This window comes from Hetaerina americana, unplaced genomic scaffold (assembly GCF_022747635.1).
Source record: "Hetaerina americana unplaced genomic scaffold, ioHetAmer1.1.p SCAF_10, whole genome shotgun sequence".
NCBI classification, from domain to species: Eukaryota; Metazoa; Arthropoda; class Insecta; order Odonata; family Calopterygidae; genus Hetaerina; species Hetaerina americana.
Genome location: NW_027286070.1, coordinates 67553003 through 67575191, shown reverse-complemented (window position 1 = coordinate 67575191; position 22189 = coordinate 67553003). Strand labels below are relative to the sequence as shown.

General features: G+C 36.3%; 2 protein-coding genes across 2 annotated transcripts in view; one reads left to right on the top strand and one right to left on the bottom strand.

Moving 5' to 3' along the window:
• Nucleotides 1-4402: 4402 nt before the first annotated feature.
• Nucleotides 4403-11216, bottom strand: ClpP (Caseinolytic protease proteolytic subunit). Its single transcript, XM_071598790.1, has 7 exons — nt 11129-11216; nt 10880-11044; nt 10714-10805; nt 7741-7933; nt 5603-5708; nt 5227-5465; nt 4403-4544 (listed from the first exon to the last, which is right to left on the bottom strand). Exons 1-6 carry the CDS (start codon nt 11156-11158, stop codon nt 5299-5301), a joined length of 753 nt encoding a protein of 250 aa, XP_071454891.1. The 5' UTR covers nt 11159-11216; the 3' UTR covers nt 4403-4544; nt 5227-5298.
• Nucleotides 11217-11431: 215 nt separating this feature from the next.
• The window catches only part of pll (serine/threonine-protein kinase pelle), a 34775-nt gene continuing 24017 nt past the window's right edge, over nt 11432-22189 (top strand). Inside the window, exons 1-6 of the mRNA XM_071598789.1 lie at nt 11432-11791; nt 11867-12052; nt 12121-12487; nt 16601-16764; nt 18850-19031; nt 21920-22108. Coding sequence (XP_071454890.1) covers nt 11683-11791; nt 11867-12052; nt 12121-12487; nt 16601-16764; nt 18850-19031; nt 21920-22108 — 1197 coding nt within the window. The 5' untranslated portion in view covers nt 11432-11682. The remainder of the gene's footprint in view (nt 11792-11866; nt 12053-12120; nt 12488-16600; nt 16765-18849; nt 19032-21919; nt 22109-22189) is intronic.

The window sequence follows — 22189 nt, the reverse complement described above, 5'->3', positions numbered from 1 at the left end:
CCTTCAATTGCAATCTTTGAGGCTGTTTTCGTAGCACCCCTAACACATTTACAGGGTATGATTTCAGGGCAAGCTAGCCTGCAAGTTGTCATAGGGGAATTTGCTGGGTTAAGAGACAAAAAAACAGAGAATACATAGAAAAATATCTTCATCCATTTCATGCCACCAGTAGCTAGTAGTTTGCCTTACTATCTTGTTATCTGATAATTTGAGTTTACATTTACTCTTGGCCAACAGTTACTAACAGTAAAAATTTGTGGTATATAGTAATTAATAAAACAACTCTTCTACTTTGAAGATGTACCATAAAAAAGGTTAGTTGTCATTTGGCAATAATATATAATTAGTGAAGATAAAACATAAGCCAAATATTAATGTTACCTTTATTCTTCTCAGGATTTGCATCAAAGAATTAAGATGAAAAGATTCTTAATTTATTTGATGCCCTTAATTAAAAGACCAGCTTATTAGTTAATGGTAACAGAAAAGCAGAGGGAAAAGGATTAAAGGCAGTGTCATACAGTTGGTTATAATACCCAACAATGGATTCAAAACTAAATCAAACAAACCAATATATTCATCAAGGTTTAATATTACCAGTCCATATTATGTATGCTCAATATTTCATCACATTTAAACTGTGAATAAACACTTTATCTGGTTATTAGGAGATGCCTATTTGATTCTGGATCTATCGCAGGAGTAATCCACGAGTGAGTAAATATTTGTTTTTGTTATAAGCAATAAGTTATGCTATTTTCTGTAAGGTACATATTAAAAATTGTGTTGGCTAAAGATATTTCCAAATCATATGAGAACCCCTCTTGAATTTTGCCTGTGAGTGATTGAATGGTTTAGTTTGGGAAACCAGGAGATATTTCTTTCAAATTGGTTGGGACCCTGTTTCTTTCCCATGTGTCAGCATAGCTTGAAGTCAAGAAAGCTTCTCCAACCTGAATATGTGATGCATGACAAAAATCTTGAATGAAAGGGAAAATCCCAACATTATGCACAATACCCACAAAATCAGAGTGTGTTATTAGTGCATCGAAATAGTGCAGTGTAAGGTTAGATTTTTTCTAATCAAGTTGTGTGACAACCTATCTTTTTCATGCACTTATTGCTTCTTACTTCCATGGGCAGTTGGTCCTTCAGTCCATCTTTCTCCCTTGTTCTCCTCTTCTTGCCTTCAGACCCAATTCTCTCCTACTCTATTTTTTTCTCCACTTCATCCTCATAGGCTATGGCCTGATGCATTTCTTCCTTTCTCTTTGTTACAGTACTCATTTGATCTATACAATCGATTTCTTTCTCCAACAGCTGTCTTTGGATGAATTGCTCTCTTTCATTGGTCTACCAATAGATATTTTTAAGAGATGCTAAACTATTCATTTTCCAATTTCTAATAACTTTTTTACACCCCATTAAATGGATCCCAAGATTTTATACCATTTTTAAGTTCCCAGAAAGATCTTGTAAATTTTTACAGTTTGCTTTACAAATGTTATACTATTAAATCTCTGGACAATTCAATAATACAGGGGCTATCCAAAAAGTATTCAGCTATGCAATATTTTGATGAAAATAGTCTACCTAGAGCAATGAGGCCTCTGTCCCCATTGAATTACTCCCCTTGGGACCTAACATACTCATTCCAGGGTCTCTTCTACTTTTCAAAACAATCGGCTAAGTCCTTTTTTGGAATGACCATCTGCCAGTGGCCTCAGCACATTTTTGTTGAGTTACCTTTGTTCACTAACTTTTGGGAAATCTGGGCTTTGTTTCAGGGTTGTAACCAATGACCCATGACTCATCTCCAATTATGACCTTTTTTTACAAAACTTGACTAATTTTTTGCTGCTTGGAGCAAGTCCCCTGTAACTGCAGCACCAAATTCTTGGCATTGACAAGATTAAAAGTCAATGAGACAAGGCAGCTGATGGCCATTCCAAAAGAGGATTTCACCAATTGTGTTGAAAAGTGGAAGAAATGCTTGGATAAGTATTTGTGGTCCCAATGGGAGTCTTTCAAAGAGGACTAAGGCCTGATTGTTCTAGGAAGGCTATATTTCTCAAAATATTGCATGACTAGAATATTTCCTGATGGACCTTGTATGCCTTATCCCACAAATTTTCCAGCAGGAAAAATTTTATTTTTTTCTGCAATAATTTTTTAAAACAGGTATTTGTTTAAAAATAATTTCCTTAATTACTCTTTTCATATAAATAAAATAACAGAAAAAGTAAAATATTCCTTGAGTTTTCTCATAAACAATGACTTTCCGTATGCCATGCCTTTTCCTATCATTAATTGCTATCAAGCTGCATTATTTACAATGAAAGTTTGTATAAAATTGTGAGCTGTTTACTATTACCTGGAAGTTGCAATACAGGGATAATGGGAGTTACCATTTAAGTATGGATTATTCCCATCATTTATGTATCACTGAATAAACCTTCCTTAGCACATTGTCAATAACAGAACCTTCCTGCCAAATATGAAGTTCAAGGAGCCAGGGCTTAGACTAATCTGCTAGTGAATCAAAGAGTCAAGGGTTGACTCCTGGGAAACCTGATGGCAAGCCAGAAGTGGCTTATTTGGAATCCTAGGGGCACATAGGACACCAGGGGAGTTCCAAGAGAAAAATTAATATTTATTATTCTCAGTGATCTTTTTAAGGTTGAAATTGCGAAGAATCCTAATTACGCTGGAGATTTATCAAAAGGTTAAATAGGGTATTTTTTAAATTGCTCTTGCTGATGATGCTATCTAAATTAAAAGTGAGGTGAAATTCTTTGCTTATTTTATGTGGCGAGCAAGTAGGTTTTAATGTAAATTACAGATTTAGGTATGATGTGGTGGAATTGTTCCATAATAACAGAGACGAAGACCATTACAATTTTCCGCTTAATAATTATTAAATGGAAAATTGTAATGGTCTTCATCTCTGTTATTAGGTTTTAACGCGTAGGTACCCCCAGAATCATATTTTTTGCATTCCATAATAATTTAAAAATTACACTTTTATTTTCAAGTTTTCCTTTCAAGGTTTTGCCAGGGTTTCCATTATCTATAAAAGCTATTGTCCCAGCTTTTTATTCGGCTAGATTGGAGTCAATTCTGCCAAAGTGCAAAATATTACTGAGCGACCATTTGCTCCAGTCAAAATTGTTCAGGAATTTTGTTTGACTGAGCTACTCCCTAAAGCTAATGATAATTGGTGGTAGCAAGTAAAAACTACCATGATGATGTAAAATATATGTCTATACGCATTCTACACTGCTAATATGCGTCCCAAAAAAGTGAGGATATATTTATTTGAGTTTATGGCAAGCTGATTGATTAGGTTATATTATACAATGAATAGCCACTGAGCCAAGTTTGGAATAATTATTCATGAATTTTGACCAATTAACATTTTCAATGACTTATTGGTTCTCTCACTATTGTTTGCCCAGAGGCATGTTAAAAAAATGCTGGGCATTTTCAAGTGTAACATTGTAGAGCATTCTGTGGATATTTATTGCTCCCAGTGAAAATTGTTGACAATCAACTACAATTTGCCTTGTTCCAACATAAGCATTACCTATGAGCTAAACCTACCGCAGTGAGCAATTGTACAAACTCTATCATAGAGACAAGTGCACCAGTCAAAAATTGTAACATACATTTTGCAGCAATAAAATGTGTTTTCTTCAATCAAAATTTGATGAAAGATCCTCGCTGATGACCAGTTCTTAAGGAACTTCTCTAATAATTTCCATATACCACCGAACATATTCTCTCGAGATTTTCAATATTTGTTGGTGTCTCAGGCCTAGAATCATTAACAATCGACATGTTGACCCATTTATATTGCGTAAGTCTAGTGAATATAATACTATTTTACCCTGTTTGCCTTAATTAGCAATTGAAATGTCTCCTGCAGTAACTCGAAGATGACCTCGTAGTGGAAGAGGGCAAAATGGTAATTTGTTCACATCTGCTCCCAGACACACCTAATGACTGCAGTATGCTCCATTTCTCATTAGGGGTGCAATAAAAAATTCACCCTTTTTTACATTTTATACATCTTACTGCATTGTTAGATGAATCGCACAGCTTAGGAGGCCAGGACCTTAAGATTCTTTTAAGATAAAAGTAAATGATAATGACGTCCAAAGTTAATTCCATTTCCAATATATTCTGGGCTAATTTCATGTTGTGCACATGGTAGCCCATAAAAATCCAATAAAATGCCAGAAATCCATGCTCCTTTATAAGAATATCGTAGGGGGAAGGGTTTCAACATAATTTTTAATCTTCTAACAGTAGTATTTTCAAGTTAATAGCAATTGTTATCCAATACAGCAGATGAAACTAATGTAGCTTGAACAGCTAAAGAAAAGTAAAAAATATTTTAATTAAAAAAACACTTATTGTAACAAAAACAGCTTTATTATAAAATTTTTGACATATCTTTACAAATTTTTTGTAATGATTGATAACGTAAAACAGCTCCAAAAATGGATCAGGTTACACAGATGGAAAACTCCGAACAGGATCTTCAGAAAAATAGAAATAAATAGATTAATAATAAATGATTCACTTTTTTCAAAGAATATATGTGTTGAACTCAAATCAGGAATGATTTTACTTATCACCATAATCAAGGAACAAGACCAATGACAATGGTACATAGAAATATTCACTAGGTGACAGCAGTAAAACACTCGAGTCATGGCTACCCAAACTTGAGAACATAAATAATATTCCAGGCATTTCATTAAAAAAGGTTCCCAATCATTACAGGGTTTCCTTGATGACTATGCTTGCCTCCCTTTCCCCGCCAATACCCTGGAACTTATATTCAAGAAAACTCCCTCATTCCTGTCATGATTTACCAGTTGTGAACTAGAACCCACAGAACATACATCTGTGGATCTGTATAATTATGTTTCCACAAATCTAACAACCACCGAGAAAATAAGACTTTTGTTTACAGCCGCAAGTGCTTCTTTAACCTCTTCCAAATTTAAATTACAATCAAAAAGCTACTTCAACTTTTTTAATAAGTTAAGTAAAAATCTCAGAATGCACATCAAATGAGCATACTATGTATGCATATTAACTTCCTCTAATTTCAATGTTTTAAAATGTTACAAAATAATGCTCTGTAATACAAACTCAAGATCGATTTTGAGTTAAAATCTAGTCAATTGAAACCATTTATTTCATTGTCTTTACCTTCCAAACCCTTAATGGCCTATATTTCCGTGGCAGCCAGTATTCTGAACATCCAATCCCTAACCGTCAACATTATCCTCCAGATGCATATGCCCCAGGAGTTCTTTCTCCCGTGACGCCCTTGGGTGTCTCATCAGCCATTTCTCCTGGCTTGGGTGGATGGTCTAAAATCTTGTCTATTAAACCAAACTCTTTTGCTTCCACAGGGGACATGAAATGATCCCTTTCCATTACATTTTCTGAAACAATTATAAAAATTATGAAAACTTAACAAGCAGAATATGACCTACATGTTAATGAAATTGAGTTTCAGTTAAAAACATGAAATGATTAAGACAAATTATTTACCATAGCCGACATATTTCAGTCTACTTACCAATTTTCTCCAGGGGTGCTCCAGTATGTTTTAAATATAATCCATTTATCTGCCGCTTTAACTTTATAATCTCTTCAGCTTGAATTTGTATATCAGTTGCTTGACCCTAAAATTTTAAGCAAGCCGCATCTTAAGTGACCGATAACATCTTTGAGGAGATAAGGATTCATCAAGCATACTATGATAATCCATTTGTTCATCGCATCATACTCAGTTTAGAATCATAAATTACAGTTTTTGGGCCAGAATGAGGGGATAAACAAACATTATCCACTAAGCTAATGCCAGCCACTGGAAATGAACTTGTAAAAAAACAAGGACCTTCAACAATTTTCCAACAATCTAGCCATTTCCCACAGTTCTCATTTTGCATTCAGCCAACACGGAGACAACCTATTTCCCTAACTATCAAAAATATTTTGAATGAGAGACAGGTGAAACACATGTGAAAGTATGGATACTAAATTTCCCTTACATTGCAAATTAATACTTAGCTCCTAGGTAAAGCAGTGTTTCTTAAATATGATACAGACATAAGCACTTTAATGTTATTTTTGTAAAATCACACAATGGCAGTGACTTAATGTGACATTGAAAAAACAGAGGATAATTTATTTTGACTACAGTACACACAAAAAACATAATTAACCAGACATTGCTGAATGTGAGCTGCTTTACTGTCCCCCTTCATGAACAATTCTATACTTGCATGTCAATAGAATGCCTTTGTATTCGAAACCATTTATCCAGAGTGAGCTAGGAGAGGGTAGGAAGGATGAGCAAATTAGACATTCATACAATGTGCTTGACATTGTCACAGGTCAAACATCATTTGTCATTCCTCATGACTTTTGGAATGTTCTACATTTATTTCTTCCTTTTTGATTTGAATTCCCTTATAATTCAAAAATATTACATAGCATCAAACAAATAGGTTAGCAATCAAGGTTATTTTTTCTCTTAATCAATAGCCCAGAGACTACTAAATGGGAGTAGAGAAATGCAAGAAGGTTTGGACATCAGCTACAAAACAGGGTAGAAAGTCTATCCTTATTCACAGCATGTTTGACTAGGTTTTTGAATTTTATTTAATATTGATAAAAGGATATTTTTATAATTAAATCATTCTCATTCATTAGACCTATTCATTGGTGATGCCACTTTGTGTATTTCACGATTCCTATGACTTATTATTTCCATACTAATTCCTTTGGAATCAACATCACTTAATATGAGAGGATGCAAATTTCCTTTTTTTTTCAACTTTTGAAAAATATAAGCTGGAATACACCCTAATTTTCATTCTAGTAGACCATTCTCGACTGTTCCAGATCTTGAACACAGTGATGAATATGCTGACATCACTATGTACTACGTGACTTTGGGCTCGACATACCCACTAAGAAGAGCTGAATGAGGCCACTATCAACAAATATAGGGATTGTGCTGATGGTCTCATCAGACAGGATCAACATGCCAGTCCCTGACAATTGCTATTTCTTGAAAATGAGTCAAGGCAAAAATTGCAAATCACTTGACGAAGCCTCTCCTTCAACAAGATAATGCTTGGCCAAACACCAGCGCAAGACCAACTTGGGAAATTCCGAGTGCCTCAGTTTCTGAGTCAGGGATCACCCGCCATTAAGCCTCCAGCCCCAACTGATTCCTACCCACCCATTCTCTCTTCATTAAGCTGAAGGAACATCTTAAGGGGCATTACTTTGAATTGAATAACTCATTAACTCAATAATTCAAGGGAGAGGTGAAGCTGAGGTTCTGTTGACTACATAAGCAATTGTATTGCGATACCATCACAAAAATTGAGGAATGTTGGCAAAAGCGTTCATCACAAAGGTTATGATACGGTAAAGGGACTTTGTGGAGGTGTACAATGAAGTCCCAAATCGGCCATTTTTATTGTTGAAAAATATTTAAGAATATCAATGGAAAAAATAAAGAGGTATAACTTCTCAGCATACCCTCGTATATATTGAAACACTTTTCGATCAACACATTATTGGAGAATTTGAGAACGGAAAAACATTTAAGATTTTCTTCCCACAAAGCTCCACCTGATATTATCCTTTATCTTATTACATAGCCAAGGGGAGTAATGTATTCATTAGTAAGATACTCACTCCAGCCTGCCCAGACGGTTGATGAATCATGATTCTAGCATTTGGAAGGGAATGTCGCATTGATGGTGTGCCAGATGCAAGAAGAAGGCTAGCCATGCTACAGGCTTGACCGACGCACCAAGTAGCAATAGGTGGGAGGATATACTGCATGGTATCATATATACCAAGCCCAGCTGTCACACTTCCTCCTGGACTAAAGAAGGTAATAAACACAAGGAGTCTCATCTTAGGCAGTAGAAAATGACATCAAAGCAAGCTTAAGTTCTCTCAATAATGCACAACACAAAAATTACCATTTTAGTGCATTCCATCTCTACAGGTAAATTTAATACGTATAAGAAAGAACACCAAATAAAATAATCATCATTTTGTTGAGACATAAATCATTAGGGCCTTCCCAATGGACTAGAACCTTGATGTGATGTAAATGTGGTGATGTGGCTTGTGTTCTGATGACCTCAAAAGCTGTGATGGTGAGACCGATGGTAATTGTTAGATAGGAGATTGGGTAGAAGAATTGAATATATAGCAGAAAATAGAAGAGGAGAAATATCAAAAAAAGAGTAAATGTCTAAGACAGCTAAGGTTAGAGTGCGGGATGGAGAGTCTGTTAGAAAGAGGGGTACCACAGGGGTGTCCATTATCACCTGTGCTGTTCAACGTATAGTCGCACATGGAGGGCATGGTTAACACTTTCACCACTATGAATGTACCTAGTATGATCACATAGAAGGCAGCCTTGAATGTACTTTTTCGTTCTCCATCTAGTGCACTACGGACAGACTTCCTCTTTTCCCCACCCTCACTCCTATCTGGTTGAAGAAGCATGTTATTCCCCATTGCCCCATACTTAGACGTACTTTTCCCCTTACTTTCAAGAGATAAGATCTCATTTTCTTTTAAGTCACAGAGTTTAGAGTCCCTTGTAGTAAGCACATTGTGCATGTATATTTGATCAGGGTCATTACATGCTGAATTATAGCCCTTGCATTTGCAAGAATTCTGAAAATCTCATTTTCTTAAACTTACAGCCATAGACATAACAGTTTCAGGTTTAACTTAGTGGAATTCTTTCATTGTGAGGGTAAAAAAGAAACTTTACACTTCCACAATAAAGATTTAATATTTCACGACCATAATTTCGATGCTTCCCATCATCATTGATAATGACGAACAGCATCGAAAGCATGGTTGTGAAATATACTCTCATTACAGTCATAGGCTCATGTTCATCTTGAGTAATATTGAATTTCAATATTTCCACCTTCATCATGAATAGGAATCATGTGTCCTTGGGTCAAAAAAGAAATTGAGTGTTTTGCGAAGATGATATTGTAGTTGAGGTTATTTACATCCAATGAAGGGTGCAAAAATTCGGTGGGTAATATATGTTTTAGCTCTTCAGAAGCAAGTGCTAGCAATGAAAGTGATTCTGACAACAAGAGCCCCTTAATTTACTCCTTCATCTTCCAGTACTTGGTCCAGCAGCAGGTTCATGTATTTACTCCACATGTTTTCCAATTTAACTCATCCACCTCTGGGAAAACCGGGGCATTACCGAGAATAGTTTTGAAAGGGACTACTTTAATTTATGATTTGATAGGCCCTTAATGAATTACATTGTGACAGAGACCAATAATTACCATTAGAGACATGTTATCCTCACTTTTCACTGCATGTGACAAGTACATTTCCCAAGAGTGAGCCACAGCGGAAGGGTTTAAGAGGCATGGGAAGAATTGGAGTTAGGAACGAGAGTCAGCAAGGAATTCATAAAACTACTTATGCTAGTGGAATGATTAAGGTTTGGTACGCCAGTACTCCAAGGAGTTGCTGAGGGCATCGGAAAGTCAGTGTGATAGGTCTGGGATGAGAATCAATATAAACAACACAAAGGTTATGTGGTTTTTCAGAAGAAGTGAAGCTAAATTACATATTGAAATAGGAGTTCAGAAAATGTCAGGGAAATAATAAGAATTGCATTTGCCAAGAAGCTTTTCCAGAAGAAGAAAATTAATGACAGAGGCATTGAGTACGGATGTTAAGGAAAGGTAATGAAAACTTGGATATGGAGTATGGTTTTATTCAGAGGGGAAACATGGTTGCTGTAGCAAGATGATAGACTAAGATTAGGATACTTTTGAAATCTGGGTGCGGAGGATGGAAAAGGTGGAATGAATATTAAGGAAAACACAGAAGAAGTGGGGGGGAGAGAGGCGATTATTATTTACCCAAATTTCTGCATTTTGGATGTTAACTTTAAAACAATTGTGCCTTATGTTAAAAGAGAAAGAAAAGGTATTAAAAGTATGAGATGTCCAATTTTAAGGATCTTCCTGGTTAAAAATAAATTAATATGATTACTGGTATTTTACCCAATGACGTTTATATTAATGAAATTTAATTTTTAAGCCGACAGTACCTATTTAAAATGCAACAAGAATCGTACTTGGGAATATAAAATAACAATAATTTATTTGGGCAAGGGGTCCAAATAAAATTAAACAAGAATAATAATTCAAAGACAAAGGGAAGTTCAGCAGTGATGATGGAAACATTAGGTATTATTATATTGAAATTATTTTCAAAGAAAAGAATTTCTCAAATAGACCATGCCATTATTGCAACTAACATAACTGCAGAAAGATAAGATTCTCTTGGGTATATACGTCAACATACAGCAAGAATTGATATAAATCATTCTGACGAGGGATAAGGAGAGCTATTTCATTATATTGTGATTCCGGATGGGGCACAATATTAACATTTATATTGCCTGGGTAAATGTGACACTCAGTGAGGGCGATAATTAACACTTACGATATCATTATAGATAATCGCGTGTTCCAGTTCAATGCGATTTGGCAAAAGGATGCAAAAGTTTCATTTAAATATAAAATTCAGACGTTGCATATTCTATGGACCCCTAGTCAACAATAATTTTCACATTAATTCAAAATGTCGATTTCTTACCTGTTAATGTACATATGCACAGGTTTTTTACTGCTCTCGGACTGTAAAAATAGCAACTGGGCAACGACTAACGAGGAAAGTTCATCGGAAATCTGAAAGAATTAGGACGACACTTAAAAACGAATCAGACAATGTAAGACTTTGCACTGACATATGCATTACTCACCGGCCCCATTACGCATATGATTCTTTCCTTTAGGAGCCGAGAGTATATATCATAGGCTCTTTCCCCTCTCCCAGTTTGTTCAATGACTATGGGAACCAAAGGTAGCCCATTCCTGTGACTTGTGTGTATTTTACTTTTACGAAGAAGGTTGATGGCCCTATTTGGCTAGAAAAATTAAGAGGAGCAAATCGTTTAAAGGAGGGAGAATATCAATTTAGACTCAACATAAATATTCACTTAAGGTTTTACCTTCAAAGACCTAATCAATTTCACCAGCATTTTCAACTTACTCCTTTACGCATTTGTACGGTTCGTGTTTGTGGACGGGCGGAAACATCTGAAAGTGCGGTGACCAACATAATAAATTTAACAGTTTGAAATACTCTATAAAACTATTGTCATCACGGGAGAAAAAACAATGTCATTTTGAAGAGCTTATTTTTAAATTTTTTTGAATGATTAATTCAGTTTGATTATATTTTTATAATAAATATTACGGGAACGTTTATACATTTACCATTGCTACATCGTCAGTAATGGGATATGAAAGGCACGCGCATCGAATGTCATTTGGTTGAGAATTCTTTATGTTAAGCTCTTGCCCCTAAAATGGACTTAAAATTTGAAGTTTTGAAGTCACTGAATATCTTAATTCTTCGTTAATGATGAACGTCAATATTACTCATAACCGATGCCGTTGTCGTTATTGCTCTTCTTCTGTTTGGATTCCTTGAAGTACTTTTTTGCTACGTGTATTTGTACAGTTTTCCTCAAAAGTCTTGAATTAACTTTTTGGTCTTAAGATGGCAAGTGCTAACAGGACAAACATTAAGTACATCTACGATTTGCCTTATTTTGAGCGTAAGGAATTGTGTCGCATTTTAGATCATAATGACAAGTGGGAGGAGTTAGGTGAGTGTCTTCGTAGCTAATTTTATTTAGATGTAACAATACGAGGCGGACCATTCTAAGCATTTATCTTTTCAGGAGGAAAATATATGAATTTTGATGTCATGACTATTCAGTATTTGCGGTTGTATCTAATGCGTGGGAAGTCTCCGACGGACGAACTGCTGACAATGTGGGGACATCAGAATCACACGGTTTTAGAACTTTTTGTTTTACTCTCCAAAATGCAGCACTATCAATCAATGCTCACACTCAAGCCATTCGGTAAATAATACTCTAAATATATCGCTTTATAAATTTAATTGTTATTAAGTACTCATTTTGCATTACAGTCGATCCACATTATCACCGTTTGATTTACGAAGGAGAAGAGAACTTGACCAGAATTTTTCAAAGCCCTCCAGCAGCGCAATTTAGTCCTCAGCCAGCTTGTCCATCCTCTCCCTCGAAAAATGACCCCTCAAGTGGTAATCGAAATGTTTTTCAACCTGTGGCGGGGCCTAGTACAAGTGCGGCAGCTCAACCACCAGTTGTCCAAATTCCTCCGTCAACTCTTAATCCACAAGTAAAGAGTATGGAAGTTGGGCTACATAATCTAAACAGGCCAGATCCTCCTCATGCTTTGGTTAAACCAGCTGTTGTAGAGAAACCACCCCCTATTGGCCATCATCCTGAGGAAAAAATTGTGAACACTGATAGGTGAGTCGTTTTTCTATGGTAAGCAATGAGACTCCTGGTTTTGTTGCCCTTTTCAAAGTTTATTTATGTGCACGGTGTTGGGCGTAATATTTTTCTTATTATTGTCACTTTTTTCCCATACGAGAGAATGGTTTCAATGATGATTATTTGGCAATTATACTGCCTAGGAGATTGATATATGATAGTCTGCACACCAAAGAGGCTGCATATTGGTTCACATTTGCCTTCCTAGGCAACAAGAGAAGTTGGGTAGCTGGACAGTACAATGTGGTGTGCTAGCAAGTACAAAAGTACTTAAATGTATCCTAGATTAAATATGAACAAGTTAGTAGTCAAGGGGGGGATTAAACTGAACCATTTTTAAAACTTTAACTTTGTTAACTACGGTCAAATAAGATTTTCTGGTTGTGTGCAAGGTGACTGTTTTTGCAGGTACCCAATTTTTGGTTTTGAAATGCTAAATTAAAAATTAACTAATTAATTTGAATTATTTTGGTAATTTATTGTTTATGTACATATTATGGAATAGGTTTTTAGCACGGTAAATGCCCTTATGTTGCATTTTACCCTAGAATTGATTTGAAGTATATTGAGCAGGAGTAGATGGCATATTATTGCAAGTTTAGGTTTCTTATGATAAACTCAGTAAAGCCTGTCTTAAGCAGCAACTGTGAACTCAAAAGAAATATGGCTGTTTATGGAGGTGACTGATAAATGGAGGTTAAGCGAGATGTAGGATTTTGAGGTAGAGGAAGCTGTGAAATGAATCATTTATTATAATAATATGAAATGAAATTATTAATTTATTTAATTTAGTTATGAACATAATTAATCCATCATAGTGGTTTGTTTTAAATTCATGCATTGTTTTCTAGATTAAAAAAAATGCCAATGAATTTATAAATTTTTCCAATTTGTGAAATGTTTCCTCTGCAAATGTCTTATCAAAATCTTTGCAAACAAACCTCATCTGGCAGAGATTCTGCAGTCCCTCATTAAGGTTTATCGGTGAATTGGTAGAAAATTTCTCTTTTGGTGGAGGATTTTTCTCTTCTCTTTTCATCATCCTTTGTATTAATATGTATGTATAAAAAATAAATGTATCAGTTGGTTTAATGCAGGATGATAATGCTATTCAAATGCTTAATACCAGTGATTCATGGGGATCGAGATGGTGCGGTGGCTATCGTACTGGCTTCCCACCCAGAGGGTCCGGGTTCAAATCCTGGCAGTGTTGAATATTTTTCAGTGGTATCTCAATCCCTACTAGAGGTGCTTTGTAGAGGGCACTTTGAGTGAGTACACCGTCCGTCGGATGGGACGTTAAGCTGTGGACCCCTTGGCACCTTTCGTAAAGAGTAGGCTAATGCCGACGCTGGGTTTCTCTCCACCCTTCATCCCTTCCTGTCCATCCCCTATGGTGCAAATGACCTTAGCCGTTGGTTGCCTCCCCTAAAATACTACTAATACTAGTGATTCATTTGACTTTGGTCATTCTCTATTCAGTATTGTATTACTAGATGTTGTTGTAAATTAGATGCTTTTATTCTTTGGCCCTCCCCATGGGACTGCATCCTTGATGTGGCAGAAGAAATTGTTTTGATAATCCCTAGTGCTGTGCTGGCAAGAGCAATGATAATTGTTCCTGGCAGGTTCACCCATGCCAGATAGATCTAAGGATAGGAGCCAGATGAAAGGTAGTTCCCACAGCATCTGTTCTTTATTGAGGTGGCTGCAAAAGGCATCTGGCCTCATTGAGGCAACCATTTGAGAGAAGGTGTCGCATTAAAAACACTCTTGAGGAAGGCAACAAGAAACCACTTCAATTATTTATCCTATGCTACTATGATGGAAATAGATTTGAGTAAGAGTTGTGGTGAGAGCAGGACTTGGCCAAATTGTCCATGTGTCATTCCTGCCAGTAGGAGAGGCAAAGTTTCCACAGCCATCACCTCTTAAAATTCTTGCAAACCCCAAGAGACAGCAGCAGAACAGATGATGGCTGAACAGGTTGAAATAGGCTATTCTAACTGGTTTGGGAATAGGACTATTCTTACTAAAAAGAATATTAGGGCAATGTTGAGAACAGGAAAACTAAAAAATATAAAGCATGAGATGTAGAGAAGAAATATAGAATTTTTAGGACTGTGTGAGATGAGATGAAAGAATAGATTACTAGAGCAATAGTTTTAGAATAATATACATTGGAGGGAAGGAAGCCGGTGAGGAGTGGCAATAATATTGAACCAAAAGGTGGGAAGAAGAGTGACTATAGATAATAGGGTCATTTCTCTCAATTTAATGGGTCTTGGCTCATACATTGACATGATAAAGGCAACAATGTCAACGGAAACTGTGAAGACCCAAAAAATGGAGGGAAATTCTACTGATAAATGCCTTGAAAACCTAAGAACCAGCAACTGCTCATTGTTTTAGCTCATAAATGCCGCCAAACAATCATAAGGTGGAAGAAGTCATCAGGGTATATGGTCAATTAGAAATTAGCGGACAGTAAATAGGAAAAGTACAATAAAACCATTGATTATAGACAAGATGATTGGGCAGATAGATAAGAGAAGAAAATGGAAGGATGTAAACACAGAATTAAATCGAAGAACAAAAGGGAAATAAATAACAAACTGAGATGGAAAACTAATTGGGCAAAAGAAGCATTGTGAAAGACCCACCTAATGTAATTCAGTTTATCCCTTCAAAATTTCCCATAGCAAAATGAAATCTTTTGGAATTCTTGGGAGCAATTGCATCTGGCCCACCTACGAGGCCTGTCAAAAAAGTATCCGCCCTTGAATTTTTCCCACGCACAGTAGTGATGATGGGGCAGCACAGTGGAAGGAGATGGCTGACTACTGTGCTCTGGAAAAATCAAATTTAATTAATTTTTCAACAGGCCTCGTATAATTTTGTAGATCTTGCTGTGCTACCAAGAAGATTATGTGTAAAGAAAAAGATGCAATTCCTTCTATCCAGGATAAGATTTTGGCACTCATGCTGCATTTCACCCAACATTGCCTTTTGATTTTCAACGATGGTTACCATCTTAGGATGGCATACCTTCCTGTGTGGTGGGTAGCTGTGGGACTTTATTAGACTTAGAAAAACTCGCAGGTTCCCTGCTTCTTTATTCAGCGGAATGGATTTTTATGGTCAGCAGTATGAATGAAACAAAGCTGGTCACTTGCCACAGAGGTGTGGCCACTTTCAGGAAAGCGAGTGGTCATTTGTCTGTTATGGAAGTGGAGGTGGTCTGTAGTGAAAGTCACTCATGCTGCACTCAATAGAAAGTGTCATTTTAAGAATAGAAGAGGATGCATGAATTCATTAGCATATTCCAAATTATGCATTTGAATGAAACATCAGCTGCATGAAGATTAGCTGCTGGCTACTGTAAGTTGCTGCTAAAAGAGGGGAAATTAACATTGTTTATATAAAAAATACAGGAAAAGTGGCTGCTTGAGGATCAAACCACTAAATATTGATGACCACTAAGTTAAGTTTTACTGTACTCATTATACTCAAATGTTTTGTAACTTGTTCTATGTTTCTATGTATATTTTTTTCAAGATAATTCATTAGTTACATATTTGACATTACAAAAAAATTTTTTCTATTATTATTAATTGGTATTACTTTTTAGAGAGCTTCATTAACATGCCATTCCAGTCACTCTTTGGCAACTAGACAAAATAACTTCTTTTAATGCATATCTCAATTGCTTCAATTCCTTCCTGAAGTTCAGAAGCTCCACTCGTCATTGCAAAGTAATTTAAAGGTAGCAGCTAAATATTGTTAAGTACCATTCTGTGTTTGACTTACTCTCATTGCCTATCTGGCTTCTGTTGCCCTCTCAGTTTTCTGCTAATTGCCATGAATACTAGTATAAACTCAGTTTTGCCCGAATAATTTATTTGCTTTCGCTCACTCTCATTTTCTCTTCCTTTCTCTCCATCTGTTTGGAACTCTGTATTAATTGATGATTTTGTGGTTTCTCTTTTTAAATTTATCCTGGCGGATGCAAAAGAAATTGTGATTTCAGTGACAAATTGACGTTATTTTAGACATTTTTTCATCGTACCAATTGATTGATATTTTTAGGGGACCATTTGCTGCTCAACCTCCTTCAAATGAAGAAAACGCAAACGTTAGGTCAGGGACACCACAGGTTCAACCATCTGGCATCCGAGGTCCGCCCGAGGAGAAAGAAAGCAACATTCCATTTCCTGAGTCTCAGAGAAGCACCGGTAGGACCAAAGCATCTGGTAAAGCACAATTGTATGTATTTTAATTTCTAAATATAAGTTGAAGAATTTTTTTAATTTAGAGAAAAGGAACTGTGGTAGCGTAGTGGGCCGTATTCTGACCAGAGGACACTTGTTCAAATCAGATTGGATCTGTGCGCCTCCAGCCTCATTCAAGCTGCATGATTTTTTCTGTGTGCATGTACCAGGATCTTCTTGGAAAACAGCAGGCAGCACAGTGATAGAAATGGTCTCCTTACTGCGGTTTGCAAATCTCACTATCCATAGGATTTACATTAGTACAAGATGAGAGCCAGGTTGATCATGGGAGTTGTTTGGCTTGAGAAAAATGCAATCCCACTTGTGTGTGTGTAGTAATGACACTTGCAGCCGATGCATAGCATGCTAATTTTGACTCTCAATATGAAGTTCCCGGTGCAAATTGGAAATCAGGTTTGAGATCCGCAAAACTATGCATAGCTAACTTTTCAGTTGTGGTTAATTAGCTTGTTATATAATTGCTAATGTATGTTATGCTGGATTTTATTTGAGGCCATTTTTTTAATTTCAGTCAGCCAGTTGCACACTATACAAAAGTTGTCTATTAAAACTTTTTGCTTCTTAACCACACAACCTGGATAGTATTTCAAAAATTTCTGTAGTACAGAGAAAACCAAAGGCATTTGTTGCAATGAGGGAAGTTTTCAAAGCTGCAGTCTGTGTCCCTTTTTAAATGAACGCTTCCATTGTAAATGTTATGTTTTCTGATGTGTTTGCTTGACTCCAATGTAAATATATATATAGGGCATTGCACCTGCACCCTTTCTGGCTTATTCAAACAAAATAGAAAAAGATATCAAGTAACTAGGATTTTTCGTTAAGGTTTCTTAGCTTAATCTGTTATTTGATATTTTTTAATGCATTGGTAGTTGATTAATGCATGTAATGTTGTTTAATCAAAGCTGTGACCAGAGAAAATATTTTTGAGTCTATGTTGTAAATATTTCTGTTTCCTATTTTAATCTACACATTCTTCATGCCAACCAGGTAAAACAGGGGCAGTACCCAGAAATGGAAAATATACTGAGTATAATGCAACTGGTTCTCTATTTTTTCTTTTTACTCTAAATTTGCATATCCAATAATCCTGAGAGTGTCCTTTGATTTATACACAAGGCTGTGGAATCCTAAAAATGCCCATATTTACAAATTCACATTAATAGTGGGAACGACTGTACTAATCATGAGTCAAGACAGGAAAATGACCTCTGCATGGAAAATGTGTAAAATGGGAGTGAAGCAAAGGATATTATGAATGAGTGTACTTAAGTCCTATATAGTTCTCTTCAGTGTACTATGAAGTAGTTTGGCATTGAACCATGATCAACCCTGAGCGATGTAGTTTTGTATACATTTGCAAACTTGGGATTTTCTCTAGGACTCTGTACCCCTCACAAGAACTCATATGTGCTTTTGTTTGGTGAATGGCATGAGTGTTAGAGATGATTTTTATGTCCTTTGGTGCCTTTCTACAAAGGGATAACAATTGGAATAGAGCCTGGCCCTGTTACCAATGGGTGGATTCGTACTTCAGAATGTTAATGAGAGGAAGTACATCTGAACTATATTTTTTGAAAGGAAATTAACATGAAGGTTATACTTTAAGCCCAAGCCTCTATGATTTCCAATTGCAACCTTTTTGAATTCACTGTAATTATCCCCATAAGTAATGTTAAAAATTTGTTCAAGTTTTATTTAGGGATTGTTAAGTTTTTCCTGTTGTTCAGTTTTCAGAGAGACCGACTTTACTTATGTGCTGAGAGGTTATGCTATTGAAAAATGCACTGTGGCGTACAGTCTTTGATGATTATGTATGGTGTTTCTTGACTTTTTAACTATCAATAACTTGACTGTTTGTTTTTAATTATATTCTAATTGTTGTTGTTTTGGAAATTCCAGTTATGTTCCTACCAAATCCTTATATGTTCTAGTTCAATTAATTTTTTAGCATCATGTTCATTGTTTATGTGTATATATTTTTATTTACCTTGTATTAATATCAGGTGAGCAGCTTAGTCATTAATATATCCCTTGAATGATTTTCAGAAGTTACTGTTGCATCATCTGTGGCAGAAAGTTATGGTTCAATTCCACACATTGCTTATAAGGAACTTCTCTTAGCCACAAATGGCTGGGATAAAGTCACAGTTTTGGGGAAAGGTGGATTTGGCACAGTCTTCAAAGGAACCTGGAAGAATACTCACGTAGCAGTCAAAAGAATTGAGTTGGTGAGTGCAAGTGGAATGGAAAGAAGCCTAAAGTGGTGCTGTTTTTACCAAACTATGTGATGGCGACAAAAGTCAGTGCTGCTGTTGATGTTATTCCTTGAAACACACATCCTTCCTTGACTCTAAGAGATGATTCTTTTAAATTTCTTGAAGTAATAATATGTATTTCAATGCAACAGTTTCACAGTATAGAAATCATTTGCCTTGACCAGGATTTGAACCCAGATCCCTCTGGATGTCCGGCCAAGTGCTTTAGTCATTGAAGCTATCAACGCGTCCTCTTAAACTCTGAAATTTTGGGGGCTTTAAAGGGACAAGATGCTGTGACAAAATACCGTACATGCAATAAAATTTATGCTCTGACATTGTTGCATTGAAATGTGTATTAGCTGATGACCTAATTGAAAGTTACTGTTCCGGCATCTCCTGCAGTCTCTTGGAATTTGTCCAAGGTAAAAACAGCCTAAGTGTTTATAGTTGCCTTTAACCTTGTGTACTGTGGTGCGTCGCGCATGACTACAAATGCCAGTGACATTATTCCAAAGCAACTGCGGGAGGTGCCGCAACAGTAACTTTTGACGGAGTCATCCGCTAATGTGCATTTCAATGCAACAATTTCAGGGTGTAAAAATCATTCGCCTTAGTCAAGGCGAATGATTTTTACACTCTGAAATTGTTGCATTGCCAGTGACATCGTATGTATGGTATTTCGTCACAACATCTTGTTCCGTTAAAGCTTTGAATTGAGGAAAAGAATAGGCGTTTTGGATAGAATCATGGCAAATAGAAAGTATTCTGAGTTAAATAATGAGATATTGTAATGTATCATGGGGTTTAATGATCTTTGTGTCTGGTTAGTTAAGACTTAGGAGCACATTGGTGTGTAGTTCCTGGGTCCATCAAAAACCTGCTTAAACGCCCGTCAAACCTGCGAGACATCTTTAAGTCCACAAATCCAACTTCAAGCACCCCCGTCTCTCCCCCGCCCCTATCCGCACCATGCAACCGCCCACGCTGCAAATGCTGTCATCTTTTAAGACCCTCCCCCTCACTCAATACCAACTCACGACCACGCGCCACCTGTACCTCAAAAAATATTATATATCGCCTCTCCTGTAACTTCTGCCCTGCCTTCTACGTGGGCGAATGCACGACCGCACTTTCCCTCCGCATGAATAACCACCGATATTCCACCAAATCTCCCACCTTTCTTAATTATCCCATCCCTACTCACACTGCTTCCCACAACCAATCTTTTGACGACTGCTTCTCTGTTTCGGTGATTGAAATCCTTCCCAAATCTGCGAGTATAATAGAGGTGAGAACCCGCGAGATGGCGCATATCTGGGTGGCCCAATCATTCAAACCGCCCGGGCTGAACCAAGCCCACTGAATGCATCAATTGGCTGCCTACATATCCCCCCCACCCCCTTGTTCATTTCCTATTGGTCCCTTTACCTCTCCTTCCCCCACCTCTCCCCCGCACATCCTCTCCGCTCTTCCCCGAGAAAGCCATTCTGAAGACGACAGCCGTGCTGTCGAAACGTAAAATAACAAATTGTGAGTGTCCTTTCTTTGTGTCTCTATATTCTAAAAATCTACATCTGTGTTTATATATATCTCTTGACAGAGGGGAAGAGGAGGGAGGATAGAAAGGATTGGTTGAGGTAGGAAGAGGGGGTGAAGGAAGAGGATTGTAGTATCGATAAATTAGACAATCTATATCGATAAAACCTCCCAGCCTGCTAATTTATCAATATTACCAATCCTCTTCCTCTGCTCCCTCTTCCTACCTCAACCAATCCTTTCATTCCTCCCTCCTCTTCCCCTCTGTCCAGAGAAAATATATGCTGTGTTTGACCTGTATGTACGATGTTATACCATAACAAAACCTAGGGCGTAAATAAAACATTTTCTATTTGGAAAAGCCAAGTTGTTTATTTTCTATTTCAAAATTATACTAAAATTCCAGGGCCTGATAATATAAACCAATATTTGGAATTCATTTCAGTCATTGAGAAAATAATCAGTTATATTCTTTTCATTTTACTGTGCTTAAATGTTCAAAAAATTTTCATTGTATTTAAGTGTATTTTTCTCAGGTATAATAGGATGTATGCTGATGGACTTATTTATTAATTTTCAGTCGCCAATTTCTTAAAATTATTCTCTGTTTTTGGCAGAGTTTAATCCATTCATTAGGTCCATTTACTGCAATCGTGAACTGTAACTTTAGGCTACTAAATATGTGAAGTTGAAAGATGCTTTTATTCTTTTGTGGGTGACAAAGGAACTTGTTCAATCCAATGATTGAATGCTTTGAAGTCTTCCAGGCTCATTCTTGTTCTGTTTTGTTTTATAATTTTTTTAAATGGAATGAACTTCACTGGAAGCATATTTGATTTTTTGATAGATGGAAAATGTTTTCTCAAGATTGATGCAAGTTGCTCATGCCAAGAATATTGTACACATTGTGAGATAGAGGAAAAAAGGGACTAATAGGGTGTGTAGATGGCATGCAGGTAGAAGGTACAGAGAAATAAAAGAGGAAATAATTTAGGGCAAACTAAGAGGAAGTTCACACGCTACGTTTGTACTTAGAACATAATAGCTGATAAGGACTCTGCTTCAACTACCTTTATTATTTTAAAAGCATCATAAAACATAAAAGTAATCACTCTTCATAATTTATGCATGTATTTTAATTCTTATTGAATAATTTCTAAATGAAAATATATTAATACAAAAGAATCCATGTCAAAAGAAGAGTAAATATTAATGTGTACATATTTTACTTGTGGAAATGCATATCTGGCTAATTTTTTTAATAAAATTGTGAGTTAGATTTCTTTTAATCTTATTATTTTACATGTTCAATATCTGTGAAGAGAGGGGGAGAAACTGCATCAAGCCACCAGGCACAAATGCAGCAATCACTTAGAGAAATGAAATTTTTAAATTCATACCGTCATGACAACATTCTACCTTTATATGGGTACAGCTTGGATGGTGATGAGCCTTGTCTCCTCTACCAGTTTATGCCCAATGGATCTCTTGAGGATCGACTTCTTTGCAGAGTAAGATGATTTGTTTTTGTACATCAAGAAAAGAATTTTTTAAGTGGTCATGATTTGTGATTTCATTGTATCCTCCCTGTC

Excerpts from the sequence above, each read along its gene's own strand:
- ClpP (XM_071598790.1), bottom strand. The coding sequence starts at position 11,158 with ATGCTGGTGAAATTGATTAGGTCTTTGAAG. Across the intron at positions 11,045-11,128 it reads AATTGATTAGGTCTTTGAAG|CCAAATAGGGCCATCAACCT; the intron begins GTAAAACCTTAA and ends TAATTTTTCTAG. Across the intron at positions 5,466-5,602 it reads AGCACCCCTGGAGAAAATTG|AAAATGTAATGGAAAGGGAT; the intron begins GTAAGTAGACTG and ends TAATTGTTTCAG.